We start from the raw sequence: 17,095 nt of genomic DNA, 5'->3' as shown, positions 1-17,095 counted from the left end.
TCCACGGATGAATCATTAAAGAACCATACAGGGTGAATGGGTGCACCGCACTTCTGTCTCCTGCTGGGCCTCAGAAAGACAAATGCCCCATATTTACCTAAAGTTGGTACAACAAAAAGTGTCCTATAATGAGTTGTGATAATCATGTCAACCTGTTTATGAGTGGAACCAAATCAGCAAGGTTCAGTTTCACTGGGGAATACAGAGCGTGTTGCTCCCAGAGAAGAAAACGCTGACACAACTCACTGTGCTCAAATTACTGTCAGCCTCAAAAGACCAACAGCAGGCAGCAGCTACATAAGATGGTGGATCCCAACACACTCTCACTACTAACTGGTAATACAGTAAGTCACTAACGTGCCAAAGCTGAGTTGGCCTGAGAATATCACCTGGACGAGCAGTCTGTTATTTTACAAAAAAGAAAGCAGAACCTCAAGACACAGTGTTGTGTGTGTTGTTAAACCACCCCAACAGGTCCTGCCACACATAGGAGTAGGGTAGGGTGGGGGGGGGGGGCTGTTACTACTACAGGATACAAATGAAGGGTGGGTCTGCCTGGGGGGATGGAAGTTAACAAGACAAACTCAACAAGCAAGCGTTCAATAATACTCTGAATCCGGTGGAAAGTAACTGAAACCGAAAAGCTCTTCCAGGTAGTTTTTTAAGTAAATTGTAAGTCTACCCTTGTTTACACTCAACAACCTTTTGTTGGGAACACAATAAGCCGTTTGATGTATGCTACCGCTGTTTAAATGTGTCTTTTTTGTTTGTGTAGCTCAAAAAATTAATTTTACTCCCACTTGAGTAATGTATACTGTGGTCTAGCAGGGGTACTTCTATTGAAAAGGATGCTCTTGCCTCTCCTGGTGAAGAATCATTAAGGTTTTAATGAACTGGCTTCAGCAAAGGAGAGAGGAGCGCATCCATGTGAGGTTTTGGCTTCAGATGAGACTACACTGTAAGTCCTATGTGCATGTGGAGAATCATCAGTTAAAGTGATAGTATGATATGATGCTGTGATTGGAGCACACAGCACAGATCTGACCAAAGTAAAAGCTCTCAAGCTCGATTATGGGCTGAAAATAGCATCAGCTTATTTTAATGAGATTGCTATGCTTTATTTTGCTGTGGCTGTCTACCTACATACCCATCTATCTATCTATCTATCTATCTATCTATCTATCTATCTATCTATCTATCTATCTATCTATCTATCTATCTATCTATCTATCTATCTATCTATCTATCTATCTATCTATCTATCTATCTATCTATCTATCTATCTATCTATCTATCTATCTATCTATCCATAGCTTTGAAGGCTTGTCTGATACACACCACACCAATCCTGCTGTAGGCTGAGGTGAAGGGAATAAACATTTGCTTAGCCAAATTGACTCATCTGCATTTAAAATAAATGCAAATACAAATACCAATCCTTGGATTTTAACCCTTTGCATTCTGTCAACCTGCAATGCTGTTATATGATGTAAAATGTCTTCTTTCTTTAGAGTTGTTCTCAGTCGCTTTGGTGCATTTCTCGAATCATCCTCGACATTTGCAGTAATTGCATTTCTCAAAACAATTCCTACAAAGAGCAAAACACCATGGATTACCTGCAAAATGCCATTCTCTTGCTCAAAATCCTTAGTTCATCTCTCAAAAGTAAATTACTGTGCCAATGAACATGTCAGTGGCATCAGAATGACAAGTTATTGTGTCACTGTGTATGGACACAGCAGTCAGATTACTATTACTATGTGTATATGGCTGTCGATCATACACTTTTCACATCCATCCTATGAAAAATTCCTTAATGGGATTAAGGAATTGGGACTAGGTTGAGAGGAACTCCATCAGCATCCTGTTGTGGGTCTCAAACCATTGTCTGATGATGTTGGAGCGATGGAAACTGACCCCTCTCTTGTTCAGGGATGAGATCCCAGCAGAGAGTGTCTACAAAGGTGACAAGACGCTCTGTATTGTATGGCCCAATAATGGGAACATGCGTTAGCACACCATTCTCAGAGATAGCAGCACCCATGGTTATGTTCCCGCACCCTTGGCCTGGCACATCCACTGTAGCTGTGTGGCAGATGATATTTTGACCACACCTTCTGCGTTTCGTTGGAGCCAGCCTCGTCCATGAAGATGAAGTTGTGTGGTGGTTCACTTGCTTCCAGTCCCATTATACACTATATCCAGAAGACACAACAAGAGTTTCATGAATTACATGCATTTTCATTATGGACAAGATACAGTTACATCAAATGTATACAGCACATATTGCATCTTCTTATGTAAATGTGTGAAGGTCACACTTAGTGTACTGAATATCACTATACGTTGTTGTACTGTTTACTGTGAGGTAAAGTTACTGCAGGCTCATACATGTTTTACTTGTACATACTGGTAGAGCAGCTCTTCACTCTTTCACCATTTTCTTTCAAATGGAACAGTGTACCGCTGCTTCATATTCATTTAGTGTCTTTTCCGCACCCTGTCAATGGTTGAGATGCTGACTGTTTGGATGTTTTCAAGGATGTTGTTGGTCTCTATAACGGTGCTCTTTTTCTCCTTTAGTTTTATGGCATTGGTTTTTAAAACCATGGTGTGCATAGCCTCCTCCTGTTCAGGTGTGAAAAGGGGCCCTTTGCCACCCATGTGTAGTTGTCTTGCAGTCCCATGTAGAAAAAATATAGTAATGCAGAACACAAAACTGTCACTGTATAAAGTATGGTTACTGTATATTGTAAAATGCAAGTGGAATACTGTAATATTGTATGAAGCATTGCAGATACAGTATTACAGTACAGTGGCCATTGTTGGATACATACCTGTTGTGTAGACGAAAAGTCTGAATGACAGGACACAGTTGTTCTCCCAACATTTGGCTGGACCCATCGACCAGCCCCAGCCATTGTTATTGAGAATGTGGTCTGCAAGTGTGGCTTTTTTATCATCAGGAACGTGCATAAGTCCACTGCCTTTTCCTCTGTTTTGCCTCCCGGCTCCTCCACCAGGCAGCCTTACTCTTCCTCTTCTTCTCCTCTCTGGCTGTTGACCCCGTCCAGTTCCTTGTCCTTCCATTGTCAGACACTGTAACATTGTGTTGTGCTCCAGCTATATATATATTTATATATACTTGCCAGTTGATGATTCATGAGATGCACCTTTGAGCCATTTCAGAAAACTGGATGATTATTGGTTGATCTAATGCGTCACACATTTACCTTCGTGAGAGAAAGTCAAGATTCACCCAGGAGCAATTTACCAATTCAGGACAGATTTAGAAACTAAAAGTCTAAAGGAAATGAATATTCAACGGAGACCCACCATAATACATTTTGATCAACATGACATAAGCAACTGATAATGTAGGAAACAACAGAGAATTGTACATTTCATATGGATTTATCAAAGCATTTGAAATTAGAAACTGCTTTTTTGATGTGCACATGTGACACAAGGATGTGAAGGTTGAACAAGTAGTTTTGAGAATTTCAACTATGATCTGAGAAATGTACCATAGCGACTGAGAAAAGCTGTAATGTATTCTCCTTACATTACACCAACTCCTCCCACTGATTTCAAGCCATCCTTATTTGGGAGGAGAACGTCTAGCGTGCATGTGCCATTCATTGGGAAGGCGTGCTGTGGGGCGTGGCCTAGCGACAATCATCCAATCAAGTGTGAGATTTTATCCAAACGGGGCGGGGCTTCTTGAGGGAAATCCTGACACACAGTGGCTGGTGGCTGATGGCGGGGGCGGGGCTTATAGACGGAAGTGTCTCCCGACTGGTCCAGCTGTCATCTAAGAAGAAGAGAAGAGACCATTTACACCGGCTGCTTAGGAAATGCAGAAAAAGGGAAAACGCTAAAAAAAAAAATAAAAAAAAATATGGCAACATCTAAACTATAAGGTCATGACGCCGAACTGAAGGTAGCTATGCCCGAAACACCACCGAATACACACGTTTGTCGACACGTTAGAGGGGCCGTCGAGGTTGCGTGACGTTATTTCGAGATGTTAAAATGATGACAAGGTTTGGTAGGCTGTGTGACATTGAACAGACGAGGTCGTCTAAAGAGCCTCACACCGTTTCGAACCACTCATGTACCGGTGAAATGTCGCCGTGCTGTTGTATTTAACGTTGTCGTGTGACGTTACTGACATTTCAAAGTAGCCGTTGTAGCCGTTGAATTCGTTAATGCGTCCCAGCTGGTCGTGCAAATATGCTGCGGTGTCGGCTATTCTGCTAGCCTGTAGCGGCTCCGGTGAAGGGAACTACCCTAGATTCAGAACAGACAGGAGACGTCATCAGCATTTTCCTGTATTTAAATGGTTGCGTATGAGGAGGTCATTGCTTAGAAAAGGGGACGATTATTCGGTAAGTGTCCACGCTGTGAAGCCGCCGCGGCGCTTGTACGGTCACGAATGCGCTGTAATGCATATTTAACATTGACTGCTGGGATCTGCATGATTAACAGGGCACATGGAGGGTGGCGGAGCAGCTGTTAGCTCGCTGCTAGCTGCGTAACGACCTTTAAGAGACGCAAGCTTCAGCACAGGCTGTGTTGGCTGCCTGCTGCTGGTTAGGCTGGGTGTTTTCCGTGAGGGTTATATTTCATCCAGGCCTCCCATGGCCAAAGCGAGTCAATGATTTAATCTCATTGATTGCATCATAAGACCAGACAGGGTGCAGCCCAAAGCATATTCACTGGGTATATGACGAGGCTTGTTTTTTTATTTTTTATTTTTTTAAAGGCCAGATCAAGTTGAGGTTTAACAACCTTATGCTTTTTGTCACTCATCTCCCCCTTCCCCCTTCCCCTGCCTGACATTAGGATAAAGAAGACGGTGAAAGCCAAAAGTGAATTGAAGATATACAGGGTGTCCTAAATGGGGGACTACGGGTTTGGAGTTCTGGTGAAGAACAGCAGCGGTAACAAATCTGCTTTCCCTGTAAGGATCCCTCCTCACCTCCAACCCCAGCACCCTCACCACCCCTCCAACCCCCCCAGTCCTCCTTCCTTCGTAAACAACACCTGCTCCACCAATGGAGGCAGTGCTTGGCTGTTCCCTGCCGTAGCCCAACACAGTAACATGCAAGATGAGATTCTGGAGTCAGACAAGTCCAAGGCCTTGGACCTCCAGGACATGCAGGAGAAGTCTCAGGTCCAGGCCCAGCCTCAGGCCCTGTCCCCGGGCCAGCAGGAGGCTGGGGGAGGCCTAGGAGAGCTTGAGGGAGCTCTGCCTGACGACGGCCCGTTGGAGAAGGGTTCTCTGGAGAGCAGTGGTGGAAAGGAGAAGCTGAGGATGGAGTCCCCCGTGCTAAGTGGGTTTGACTACCAGGACAGCCTGGGTATGGGTACAAGCTGTGCGCAGTCCACCTCCTCCTCATCCTCGCTGACCAGTTTTAACAACTGGTCCCCTGCTGTCCCCTCCACCCAGTCTCAAGTGGTCGGGGAAGATGTAGGAGGGTTCTTCGGCCCAACTGGCTCCAATGCCAACGGACCTCCCCTGCTGTTCCAGAACTTCTCCCACCACGCCGGGCCTGGCTTTGGGGCAGGAGGTAGTTTCTCCCCGCAGATTGGACCAGTCTCCCAACACCACCCACCCACACCTCACCCCCAGCACTACCACCCCCATGGTCAGGGGGTCCCACAGCAGCACCGGCGCTCCCCAGCTAGCCCTCATCCACCCCAGCCCTCCTTTCCCCCACATCCCCATCGCACTGGACCATTCACCCAGCTGCCCCACCTCGGTCCTGCCCAGAGCAAACCCCCTTCACCTTGGGGAAGCTACCAGAGCCCCTCCACTCCCACATCCACCTCCTGGAGCCCCGGTGCCGGTGGGTACGGTGGCTGGGGAGGCACACAGGGGGTTAGAGAGTACAGGCGGGGGGTAGGTGGAGGGATGACGGGTCTTAACTCCATCTCCCCGCTGAAGAAGTCCTTCCCCAACAATCAGGTAGATGAGATTGTGTCATGCCTAATCTCAAGCTCTAATACATTTTAGCAGATTTTTGCATTGACTGATATGACAGCACTCAAAGCATTTGGTCAGTAAGAAACTCATCCAACTCTCCTGCAGGTTCCCTCTCAGAAGTTCCCCAGAAATAGCTCTGGTTTCAATCACAAGGGCTGGGTGGAGGACAGCATGAGCCGCAGTGACAGTGTCTACCCTTTCCAGGTGAGCATATCATGGGTAATTCTTATGCTGGTGATAAGGGGATTTGTAGGTGTGGTTCCTAACAAAAGCAAGTTCAGTTTAGTTTGAGTGTGTTGTCCAGGGGCAAATGATCTTACCCTCATTAAACACGCTCATCTGCATCAAATGCAACAAACGAGCCATTGAGGAAAAAGGATGCGTGAAAAGTTGAGCCAACTGAACAGATGAATTGAACCTTATTGTGTGTGTGCTCATTTCTGAGGTCTTGTATAGATCATTGCGCCGAAGAAGAGAAGCGTTATCGTCTTCTCTGATCACATGGCCTTCCTCTTGTCCTGATTTGAGACGTCTTGTGCTCTACTGCAGCTTTGCATGCTCTTAACCCATTTAGAGAGACAATAAAGCACCCTCACTTGTGTTCTGTGCTACTCATTATCGCTGTTCTGTGCTTTTCAGAATTGTTTTAAAAAATCCAATCATATTTTTTACCTTATTCAATTAGAATTTGTATTGATCTAAAAACAGCCAAGTGGCAGGATGCATTTTGTAGCCCCCTTTTTTTAAGTATCGTATGTTCTTATCTGATTCTAGCAGATAGTGTGGAAAGATGTGATCTGATTGCGGAGCTACGCAGGTGATTCTGCGTAACATACTCTGGGCTCCATTTTCTGTTTATAGTGCATTCTGCTGAAGGTCTCTACGGGGATATTCTGCATTTTTTTTTTATTAGCTATTAGAACCATGGCAAACTATATCAGGGCTTTACAGCTTGTTGCTGCTTTAGCTGGTGGTGTTGGAAGTGAGGAGGCTAATTGTTGTCTTCCTCTCTTTCAGCAGGAGAGAACACGGTCCTTTGATGGTTTCAGTATGCACTCTCTGGAGAACTCTCTGATTGACATTATGAGGGCTGAGCAGGATTCCTTGAAAGGTTGGTTCCCACACTAACAATAGTGAGGAAAGGATACTTTCCTTCACGACTATGTCGATAAATACAGCCGTTTTGTTGCATGTATTTGACAGCATTAAGGTATTATTTTCACAGTGCTGACAAATGATTGCGTCGATAGCAGGACTTCAGTTTGAACATGCATTCTGCTTATAGGGTCCCAAAAATTGAGTGCGTTTGTGAGTTTATATTTGGGATGGGAATCAAGAACCGGTTCCAGTTGAGCACCAGAAACAAACATTAGTGCTTGGCAGGCATGCCAGTGACTTAAACGCAGTATAAGCAGGGATGGATATCTAACTTTAATACTTAAGTATCAACCAAAATGTGCCTACAGCAATGAATATCAAAAGTACCGAAAGCCGATAGATTTTTGATCAGATAATTCCTGTTTCAATCAAAATTTTGTCCACTTTTACTATGGACTATCTGGGCAAATGTGTACTCTAATGCTTTAGTTTACTCCATTCACATTCAAGAAATATGGCTTCTTTAGTCCAGAGACGCATCACTGGTTTTGTTGAAAAATATGGTTATATTTCGCAAAGTGTATTTCTCATTGGTACAAACAGTCAATCTATATGTTGTTCTCAATTCAGGTGTTGATTGAGACCCCCTCTGATTTGAGCAGTTAAGATTCGTATTACAGTACATCTCTGTCTTATTCTCCTTAACTCATAAAAACAATTACCTACTTTTGGAGACTCTTTGATCTCCGCTAACTCTCATTAATAAAACATTTTAGTTCAGTTTTTGTTGCAGCCAATCTTAGAAGAACCCTTTTTCCATCACAGCCATCTGATGCTAATCTGGGCCAGCAGATGCATGCAACTTCCATTTTTTTTTACAGCTTCCCAGATTATAAAATCTGCTTATAATTTGCAAGTCTAACACACACTCTCTCAGTATTTTTTCTAGCATATAAAATGACACTAACATGTCCTTTTGTTTACATGTTATAGAAACAGAACAGAATAAATTACCCTAAACTATTCCAACATTACTTCAGTGTGTTGGTTAGAAACTTATACGCTAGGCAAAGGAGTTAAATGTTGTGGTGTGTGGTGTTCTGAGGCCTCTCCTGTTTTTGTCACGAAGGACGCTACAGCTTCTCTCACCAGGGTGGAGACGGGCCTCTACCTATGAATGGTATGTAAATGACATGCATACAAATATGCAGTGCTGTAGCAGAAGTCAGGGCTTATAATGAATGTCTGGCAAATGTAGGAAAGGTGGAGAGACAGGTGAGCTCACATAAATTAAAAAACAAAAGAAAAAACCTTTTTATATGGTATAACCACACTGAGATAAAACTAGTGGTAAAACCTATAAAAAGACCGAAGTCATGTTACTTGTTTTATACCTTTTCTAAACTGCTGTGGTAGTCACTGTGACACAACTAAAATGGCTGACTAAAAGGAGATGAGACTAGACCGGCCTCTTGGAGTAGGAAAATAATACTGCTGTCAGGGAGGTTCAGTAAATTCATTTTAGGCAGATGATGTTTGTAAGTTGTATTTATGTTTTGTGGTGATATTGAAAATCCAATCATCCACACAGTGCTTCTTCGGTCATGTGGCGCTACTGAAAGTGTAGCCGAAGAAATGTTTAGGTTTTAGTTGGTTTTACGTGCATAAGTGTTAAATGAGATGGATTGGATAGGTTAATATCAATTCGGTATTAATTGCCGTTTGTGGATACCGGTGGACATTTATTCCCCCTTAGATTTTTTTTTTTAGATACTTTAGCATTTTGGCTAATGGAAATTCAAAGTGACTTTAAAATACAGTAGCTCTTTTAAGATGGAGAGCCAACACATTCTTTTCAAGCCCTGACAATGTTTTACTTGATGTTTTTAATTGTGTGCCTTTAAAAAAAAAAAAAAAGCCATTTCAAGAGTGTCTTGTGTTGTTTTACATGCAGCAAGAAGTTATGGCAGAAGACGAGGTAAAGCTTGTTAATGTGTCTTGATTTCTTTCAATGTGATTTAGATAGCAATAATGTCCCCTGAAATGATGACTTTGAGGTTTTGCCTCTGTGTTTGTCTGCTTGGCTGTTCAGTATCACTGATTAAGCCCCTTTTCTGTAGGTGTGAAAGCCTTCCCATGTGGCCTGTAAATACTCGTGCTTTTACTTGTATCAAAACTAGCAATGATGGCTGCTTTTTTTCCAAAGTTGTTCTTGAAATTTTGTAATTTATTTACACTGGGAATCAAAATTGGAGAACAAATTACTACTTGATTTATTCTGAAATACTGTTTTTTATTGTTCAGAATTTGATAAAATATCAGCTTTGGCTATACCACTGCTGTCCTAGCATGTTTTTTAAATAACAGAGGCACTTCAACAAAAACCTTTTATTTTGTGAAAAAAAAAACGTGAGGCAAATTAGAGAACAGTAACCTTTGTATCAGAAGAGAAGATTTAAACAACATTTTCTTTGGGCTATAGGATTAAAAAAAATGAATAGGAAGAGTAGAGGCCACAGCTTTGAATGACTTCAGCACATCTGAGCCCACAGGACATCACTAGTTTCTCACACTGCTCTGGTTTCATCTTGGTCCATTCTTCTTCAGTCTCTTCCACACCTCTGTAACTGTAGTGGGTTTCTTAGACATTATTTTGTTGCCATGGATTTTCCTGAGATTTTCTATGGGGTTAGGGTTAGGGTTCCCACAGGAACATTTGCATTCACCCTGCCATGTGGCTATACAAGAGACCCAACTCCTGCTGCAAAAAACACCCTCCAAACCATGACACTTCCTCCTCCAAATTTAACTGACTTCTTTACACACTTTGGGTTCAGTCTTTCCCCGATCCTACACCGAACATAATGTTTTCCATCAGACACAAATCAATTGAACGTACTCCCATCACTGAAGTGCACTCTGGACCAGTTCTCCTCTGTCGACCCAACATGCTCCTCTGCAAAGGCAAGTCTCGCCTTTTTTCTGCTCATGAGAGGTTTGGTCACTGCAGAGTGGGCTTTCAGTCCAAATTGTCTTAAACGACGAGACACTGTGTGCTGAGACAGATCCTTGCCCCGTTCAGCCCAGAACTGGCGAGCAACTCCAGTCCTCTTTGTGCACTTGTTTTACTTGATTTCTTGAAATCACAGACTTGGAAGGCCCAACCTCTCTCTGATGGCTCAGAGGATCATCCCTTTGGCCTTCATCTGGTAAACCTACTGTCTCAGGGTTTCAGTCTCCTTAGAGCAGCTCACCATCTTTCAAAGTAACCGGGAGAGCTGCCAGATAAGCAGGCTGTGTCCAACAATGAAGTCAATTGTCACTAGGTGCCAGATTAACACCAATAAGTGGGAGGAATCATAAAGTGTTCTAATTTTGCTCACTGTTTTTTTCACTAAATAAAGGTTTTTGTTGAAGTGCCTTGGTTATTTAAATAATATGAATGTACAGCAGTGGTATAGCCACAGTGGCTGTTCTATCAAATTATGAACAATAGACTAACAACATTTCAGAATAAATCAAGTATTAATAACTTGTTCTCTAATTTAGATCTCCAGTGTACATCTAATCAGATCCCTTTCTCATTGTAATATGATTACATTTTCAAAATGGGAAGAATATTTTGGTTCAACCAGTATGCGTAATCCAGATTGTTCTCCCCACCAGGCCATTCGTCTCTGTTCCCTATGGAGGATGAGCGCTCTTTTGGAGAGGACGAGTCCGGTGATCAGGGGCTCGCTGGCCTCGGTTCAGCCCACTGCTTCCCCCACCTCAATGGTGAACGCGTGGAGCGATATTCACGCAAAGTATTTGTTGGAGGGCTGCCCCCAGACATAGATGAAGGTAAAGATGTGCTTCTAATCTACATTGTTGTAAATCAAAGGCTTTAACAAACCTAAAATATTATTTTCTTTTTTTTCAATGGTATCCATAATTTTTGGATGGTTTTACTATCATTTGGGAGTGATGTAAATGTAGTAATATCACAAATATTTACAACACTAGCGCATCAAACAAACCAGCGGCACAAAAGGCCATTACTGATTCATTTGACTTCACATTTTCAGATGAAATTACTGCCAGTTTCCGCCGATTTGGTCACTTGTTTGTCGACTGGCCTCACAAGGCTGAAAGCAAGTCCTATTTCCCACCAAAAGGTGAGTCAAACCAGTTGGAACATTAGATTTCTCCTGGTGTGTTGACTCTACAGCACTGTGATGAGTATTTGCTCATTGTGCACGTCTGTTTGTCCAACCTTTCCAGGATATGCGTTCCTGCTGTTTCAAGACGAGAGCTCTGTTCAGGCTCTGATTGATGCCTGCATTCAGGAGGATGGCAAGCTTTACCTGTGTGTCTCCAGTCCCACCATCAAAGACAAGCCTGTAAGTGTGGTATTGTCTTTAGCTGCTCCATGCTTGCTATCTGTCTTGCCCAGCATGTACAAAATAACAGAAATGTTAAAATAATAGACACTAGTATGCATAGTACAGCTCTATCTGTTTTGTTGTTCAAATGAGGGCTTTGCTGTGTTAATCCATCAGATTCATGGGTTTAGTGTGCTGCTCATTTTCAGTGCAATATTTTAGCACTAGTATTCATGCGCAATCTAAGGATAATTGCAATGTTTATTTATTCAGTTATATTATGTACTCTTGTGTAGAGCTCACCTGGTAGAGCAGTCCTCTCCGCAGCGACATCTGCCCCCACCCTGCAATAGCGGTCAAATTGAACATTACAAATGTGTTTATCCACATTACATAAGCAGCAAGCAGCTTTCATTTTCACAATCGAAACAGTATCTTGCTCACAAAGGGGTAGAGCCTGACCAAGATGAAATCAATGTCTCCGTTCTCATCTTGTTTTTTGTAGGTCCAGATCCGGCCCTGGAACCTAAACGACAGCGACTTTGTAATGGACGGCTCTCAGCCATTGGACCCGAGGAAAACTATCTTTGTAGGAGGCGTCCCCCGTCCCTTACGTGCAGGTACTCGTGTGTTGTGACATGTAAATGTATTGCATTCTTAAGAGATGTGTTGGTCCCATTAACTTGCATTGTGTATTGCTCTTCCAGTGGAGCTCGCCATGATCATGGACCGTCTGTATGGGGGTGTGTGTTACGCTGGGATTGACACGGACCCTGAACTCAAGTATCCAAAAGGGGCGGGGCGAGTAGCCTTTTCCAATCAGCAAAGCTACATTGCAGCCATTAGTGCCCGATTTGTTCAACTGCAGCATGGGGAGATTGATAAACGGGTGAGTCAAGAGCTGTGTTCCAAATCGTTCCCTATCTTAGAAGTAGTGCACTTCAAATTCTCCGTGGTTAATTTCATTCACTATATAGTCCACTATAAAATACCCACAATGCACAGCTAATTTGAGTGTACACTACATTATACTCCCGCAAACCGCAATGCGGCCGTGTTTTACCGGAGGTGAAGAGAGCGGTAGCCACATATTAGAGAGCTAACGGTTACTCACGAGCTGACTACTGTTACTCGCTCATGAAATAGATTAACCGTGGGCTATTACAGCTCGCAATCAGGACTCACAACCATTGTTGACAAAACCACACTTTAACACCATTTAAAAGTTTGAAAAATGTATTCAGGATTTAATATTAAATTACAATCAACCTTTTACCGTCTGCCTGAGTGCCCGGTCTGTATTATAAACAGACTTTCAAACAGGATTACAGCTCGGTTTGTTAACATGATGCTGGACGCACCAGCTTCCGTCATACAGTTGTTGGAAAATTCCAGTGTAGTGTCTGAAATTTTGTTTGGTCATTCCCTATAGAGTGCACTGTTTTATAAACATTATATAGGGGATAGTGAGTGAGTGAGGGAATGATTTTGAACGCAGCTCATCTGATGTAAGCAGCTTCTTGATCCGGTCTTAAAAATGAAGAGTGGATGTTTATGAAATATTAATTTAGACCTATTTAACATGCTGTTGTGCGGGCATTAACATTTTTCTCAACCTCCATTTTAACACAGTTTTCCTGTCATCCATTCTCTCTTCTTTTTCAGGTGGAAGTGAAGCCATATGTTCTGGATGACCAGCTGTGTGATGAGTGCCAGGGCACCCGCTGTGGGGGGAAGTTTGCTCCTTTCTTCTGCGCCAATGTCACCTGTCTGCAATACTACTGTGAGTACTGCTGGGCAGCCATCCACTCCCGGGCTGGCCGCGAGTTCCACAAGCCGCTGGTGAAGGAGGGGGGGGACCGACCGCGACACATCTCCTTCCGCTGGAACTGAGGCGAGAGGGCAAGGGAGGGAGAAGATGCAGGATCGGGGAGGGATTGGAAGAAAGGGGATTTAAGGGAAGGGTTACGGGCTTTGATATGAAAAATGAATGCACTTTTCTTTTAAGTTAAAAAAAAAAGAACTTAATTTATTTTTTATTTTATTTTAATTGGGCCTTCTAAAAGAAGTAAATGCTAAGAAGAGAGTGAAATCCCATTTATGTTTTGACTTTAAGTGTGCATGAGCATATGGATGCATTAGATTTGGATTTAGATGTTTTCTGACTTGACTGTACTTTCTTTTCGTGTTAGCTGGCAAAGCTGCTTACATTTGTTGTCAAGAGTAACATAAAATTTAAGTGAGGTTCATCATACCTAAATCAGTATACTAACTATGGAAGTTGAGTTCAAGAAGGTGCATTTTCTTACTTTTTGCTTGCAGGATTAGAGAACAACTGTACCATTTACCAAAGGTTGAGTGCAAATGGTTGGGTTGAACAGAGGAGGAACACCGTTTCAGACGGTCAGACGATTGAGTTTCTCACAAAGCTCAGTGTATAGCATCTGGCCACGTCACAAAACAGAATCTCCCCTCAGTCTGGCACACGCGTTTCGTTGCTGGCACGAGTTTTTAGGTTTTGGTTTTAAAGTCGACACTTTGTAACCAGAAAGGGCAAACCAAAGATTGGCCTAAAACGCATCATCAAAAGCAGATGTTGATCTGAGGGTTTTCAGGAAAATGTAGTGTCCTCTTGTCATTAAGGCGGAGGAAAGGAATGGAGTCGTCTGGAGTTTTGGTTTGTGGGTGTCGGCTAATAAAGACACAGCCCTCAGGGCTCAGGTATTGACAGTAGTATTTGCTCACTTTATATTGTCAGGGATATTAGCACTGGAAGCTAACATGCTAATGTAGTACAAACTAATGGGAATGCACAGTCCAGTCTCCCTGAGCTGTCCTCATGGTGTACCACTGCACGCTCTACCATGACTGGAGCTTCTATCACAAGTGTTGTGGTTGGTTATGGTAGTAGCTAGAATTTGCTGTCACAGAGATAAAGATATTATTTTATACATGGCCTGCTGATTTTTGTACAGTGTTTTATAGCTGATTATTTTGTCATGAACATATATACATTTATTATGCACTACTTTTCTAAATATTTTTTTCAATAGTCATTTTAGGCACATTTTTCACAGATGGGAGAACTCCTTTTGCAATACCTCATTTTTTTCACTTGGTGAAAAATAATTTTGTACCTTTGTTACTAAGAGATCTGCATTTATGGTAAACTTAATTTAAAAAAGAAAATGAATGATATTAATATAATTTTCAATTAGCTTTTATATATTTAAGTGCTGGTAAATCTGAAAAATTGTCTGGTGCATTGGTGTGATTCTGTAGATAAAAAAAAAAAAAAGAAATCAAATAAGGCTATCATTAGCCAGTCATATATGGATTCTCTCTGTCCTATTAAACATAATTACAGGATCCTAAGGCATGACGAAACCTTTCTAAACCGATTTTGATAGTCTTGAAAAATATATTCTGATATTTCACTCCTAGGTGTAGTCAATAGGATTATCAATAGGGTAGATGTTTTGGCTTTGGTCGATGTTAAATCTTCCCTTCTATCACCGGAGTGGATATCAACTGTTTGAATATTTAGACCCTCTTTCTGGGACTGCCTGTAAGTTCTACTTATTCTTGGCATGCATAATGTAATACAGAAATAACATGGCTAGTGTTAATGCAGGACCTAATGTAATGCACTAGATCTCCTTTTTCCTTTTTAACATTCTTTTCCTTATCTCTTTGAGAACACCTCTCTTGTAGCCTCTCTTTACATGATGGAGTCTGCCTTCCTTACACAGACATGATGTTTATGCAATCTACACAGTGACAACACTTTGGATGCGTTTTGTAATGTAGAGGACACTCAGTAGGACATAGGTGAGGAGACTTGATCACTTGACCCCCTTTGTGATGTGGCATGCTTTGGGACATAACCTGAATGTGATTTAATGTTGCAAGTTAACTTTGAGCCATTATGTGCAATACTTATTCTTTCCAGAAACAAGTCTCCGCAGTGTAAGTCATTTAATCCATATAAACCATGCAGTCATTTACACATTTGTTTCCTATTGTTCATGCTGATGTCTGCAAGAAAAAAAAAACTAATTTATACCTGAATTTATTTTTAAACATTAGTTTTGTGCTTATTTACTTATTTTGCTACTACCATGCTACTGTGATTGAAAACATTGTATATACTAGGTCGATAATGTATTTAGCATTTGCTATATTTTCAATTGAAATGTATAACTATCATTTTGATCAGATTTTTGTTATATTTTTGGGGTGACGTGTTAAACTCGTTGATGTGTCTAGTTTTTCTAATTGCTGTATTGTGCTCCACATTTTCAGATGAAAAGAATATGGATCATGTCTGTTAGTATTACTTGATTGCAAAATTTCAATAGTTTTTAAATGTATGCTGGGAAGGTTATATTTATTAACTTTTTTTTTTTTTTTTACCTGATATCATTTTGATTTTTAAGTCATTTCACATTTATACGTAAGTTCCACTTTTTTTTACATTTTCTTCCTGATTAATTTACGCTACAATGCGGACGTCAGTTTTTATAGTTGGTTTGTAGTATTGAAGTAAAACAAAGATCTAATGTCATATATTCATTTGCTGCCAACTGTTTGTAACTGTATGCATACATTTGAAGTATTTGTAATGTGAGTTGTTGAATGAATAAAACAGCTGTGAGGAAGAATTAAGGGTTCCCCTCCTTATTTCAGTATTTTATGAGAGGCCCTTGTTAGTTCATCAGCCTCCCAAAGGTTTTTAATAAATGGGAATGTCATTATTGGGACATTATTTTGGCACATCTGGTGGGTTATGTTGAAATAGGTCAGGGTTATTTATAGGCTGAGGTTTATTTCAGGCCTTGGTGAGTACGATTTGGCTCAACTAAACCTCCCGTCTTTTGTCCCAACAAACTTTTTCTATTATAGAAGCAGCAACCAAATGTCATGGTTACCCTCATAGCCTAGATATGAACATAATTCCACTTAATGGCTGAAATGCTTAATAAAAAAGGGAGGTCTTCCAAATAGGCTACATTTCCATATAAACTTCTGCTCGGAACAAACTAAAACTGTAGTATTAAGTATTTAAAACAATAATTAAATACTTAATACAGAGGGGAACGTTTTACTCCAATACATGTATTTATAGTTACTATTACAAATTAAATGTTGACACCTGCCAACCATAATAGTAAAATGCTACTTCTATATGAATGCGTCAGCAATAATAATAATATAGTCCAACAGTAATGGGGTAACCTCTATACATTAACATTTAGCTGATAATACGAACCTATTTTCAGGGTAGACTGGGGATAGTTGTAACACTTTCAATTTCTCCTGTCTGGAACAAGCTACCAACCACCTGATTTATTCTGCACATGCTCAGTTTAGCCCTTATTACTACATGTGAGGCCTTTGCATCCTGTGGCAGACAAAAGTTTGTGAGGATGATTTTTTTTTCAATTACAATTACATTTGAAAAACAAGTCACGTAAGCTAGCTCATGACTAGAATAGTCTGGGTTAGTTGTAACAAAAAAATGTTACAATCTACCCCTCAAATTACTTAATCTCCTTGCGGGAGTCATCCCAAAAGATCAATCAAGAGAAGTCTAAGCAAAATTTTCAGTATGCCTAGGTCTTGAATGAGTGACAGTGCC

At 41.4% G+C, this 17,095-nt stretch overlaps 1 protein-coding gene across 8 annotated transcripts; it reads left to right on the top strand.

Moving 5' to 3' along the window:
- Positions 1-261: 261 nt before the first annotated feature.
- Positions 262-16,054, top strand: LOC310948425 (cytoplasmic polyadenylation element-binding protein 4-like). 8 transcript variants are annotated; one of them, XM_083915546.1, is made up of 12 exons: positions 262-336; positions 4,849-5,974; positions 6,098-6,196; positions 7,010-7,103; positions 8,220-8,270; positions 9,045-9,068; positions 10,757-10,933; positions 11,158-11,247; positions 11,354-11,472; positions 11,960-12,074; positions 12,162-12,343; positions 13,120-16,054. In XM_083915546.1, the coding sequence occupies exons 2-12, from the start codon at positions 4,904-4,906 to the stop codon at positions 13,345-13,347; spliced, it is 2,250 nt and encodes a 749-aa protein (XP_083771672.1). In that variant the 5' UTR covers positions 262-336; positions 4,849-4,903; the 3' UTR covers positions 13,348-16,054. The 8 variants fall into 8 exon arrangements, with proteins under 8 accessions (XP_083771672.1, XP_083771674.1, XP_083771673.1 ...); XM_083915548.1 differs by lacking the exon at positions 262-336 and adding an exon at positions 3,815-3,943 and having other exon boundaries at positions 6,110-6,196; XM_083915547.1 differs by lacking the exon at positions 262-336 and adding an exon at positions 3,815-3,943 and having other exon boundaries at positions 7,013-7,103.
- Positions 16,055-17,095: the final 1,041 nt, after the last annotated feature.

Source organism: Echiichthys vipera, assembly GCF_963691815.1.
Source record: "Echiichthys vipera genome assembly, chromosome: 6".
Classification (NCBI taxonomy): domain Eukaryota; kingdom Metazoa; phylum Chordata; class Actinopteri; order Perciformes; family Trachinidae; genus Echiichthys; species Echiichthys vipera.
The sequence above is the reverse complement of the archived record's forward strand: the minus strand, read 5'-3'. Positions and strand labels throughout refer to the sequence as shown.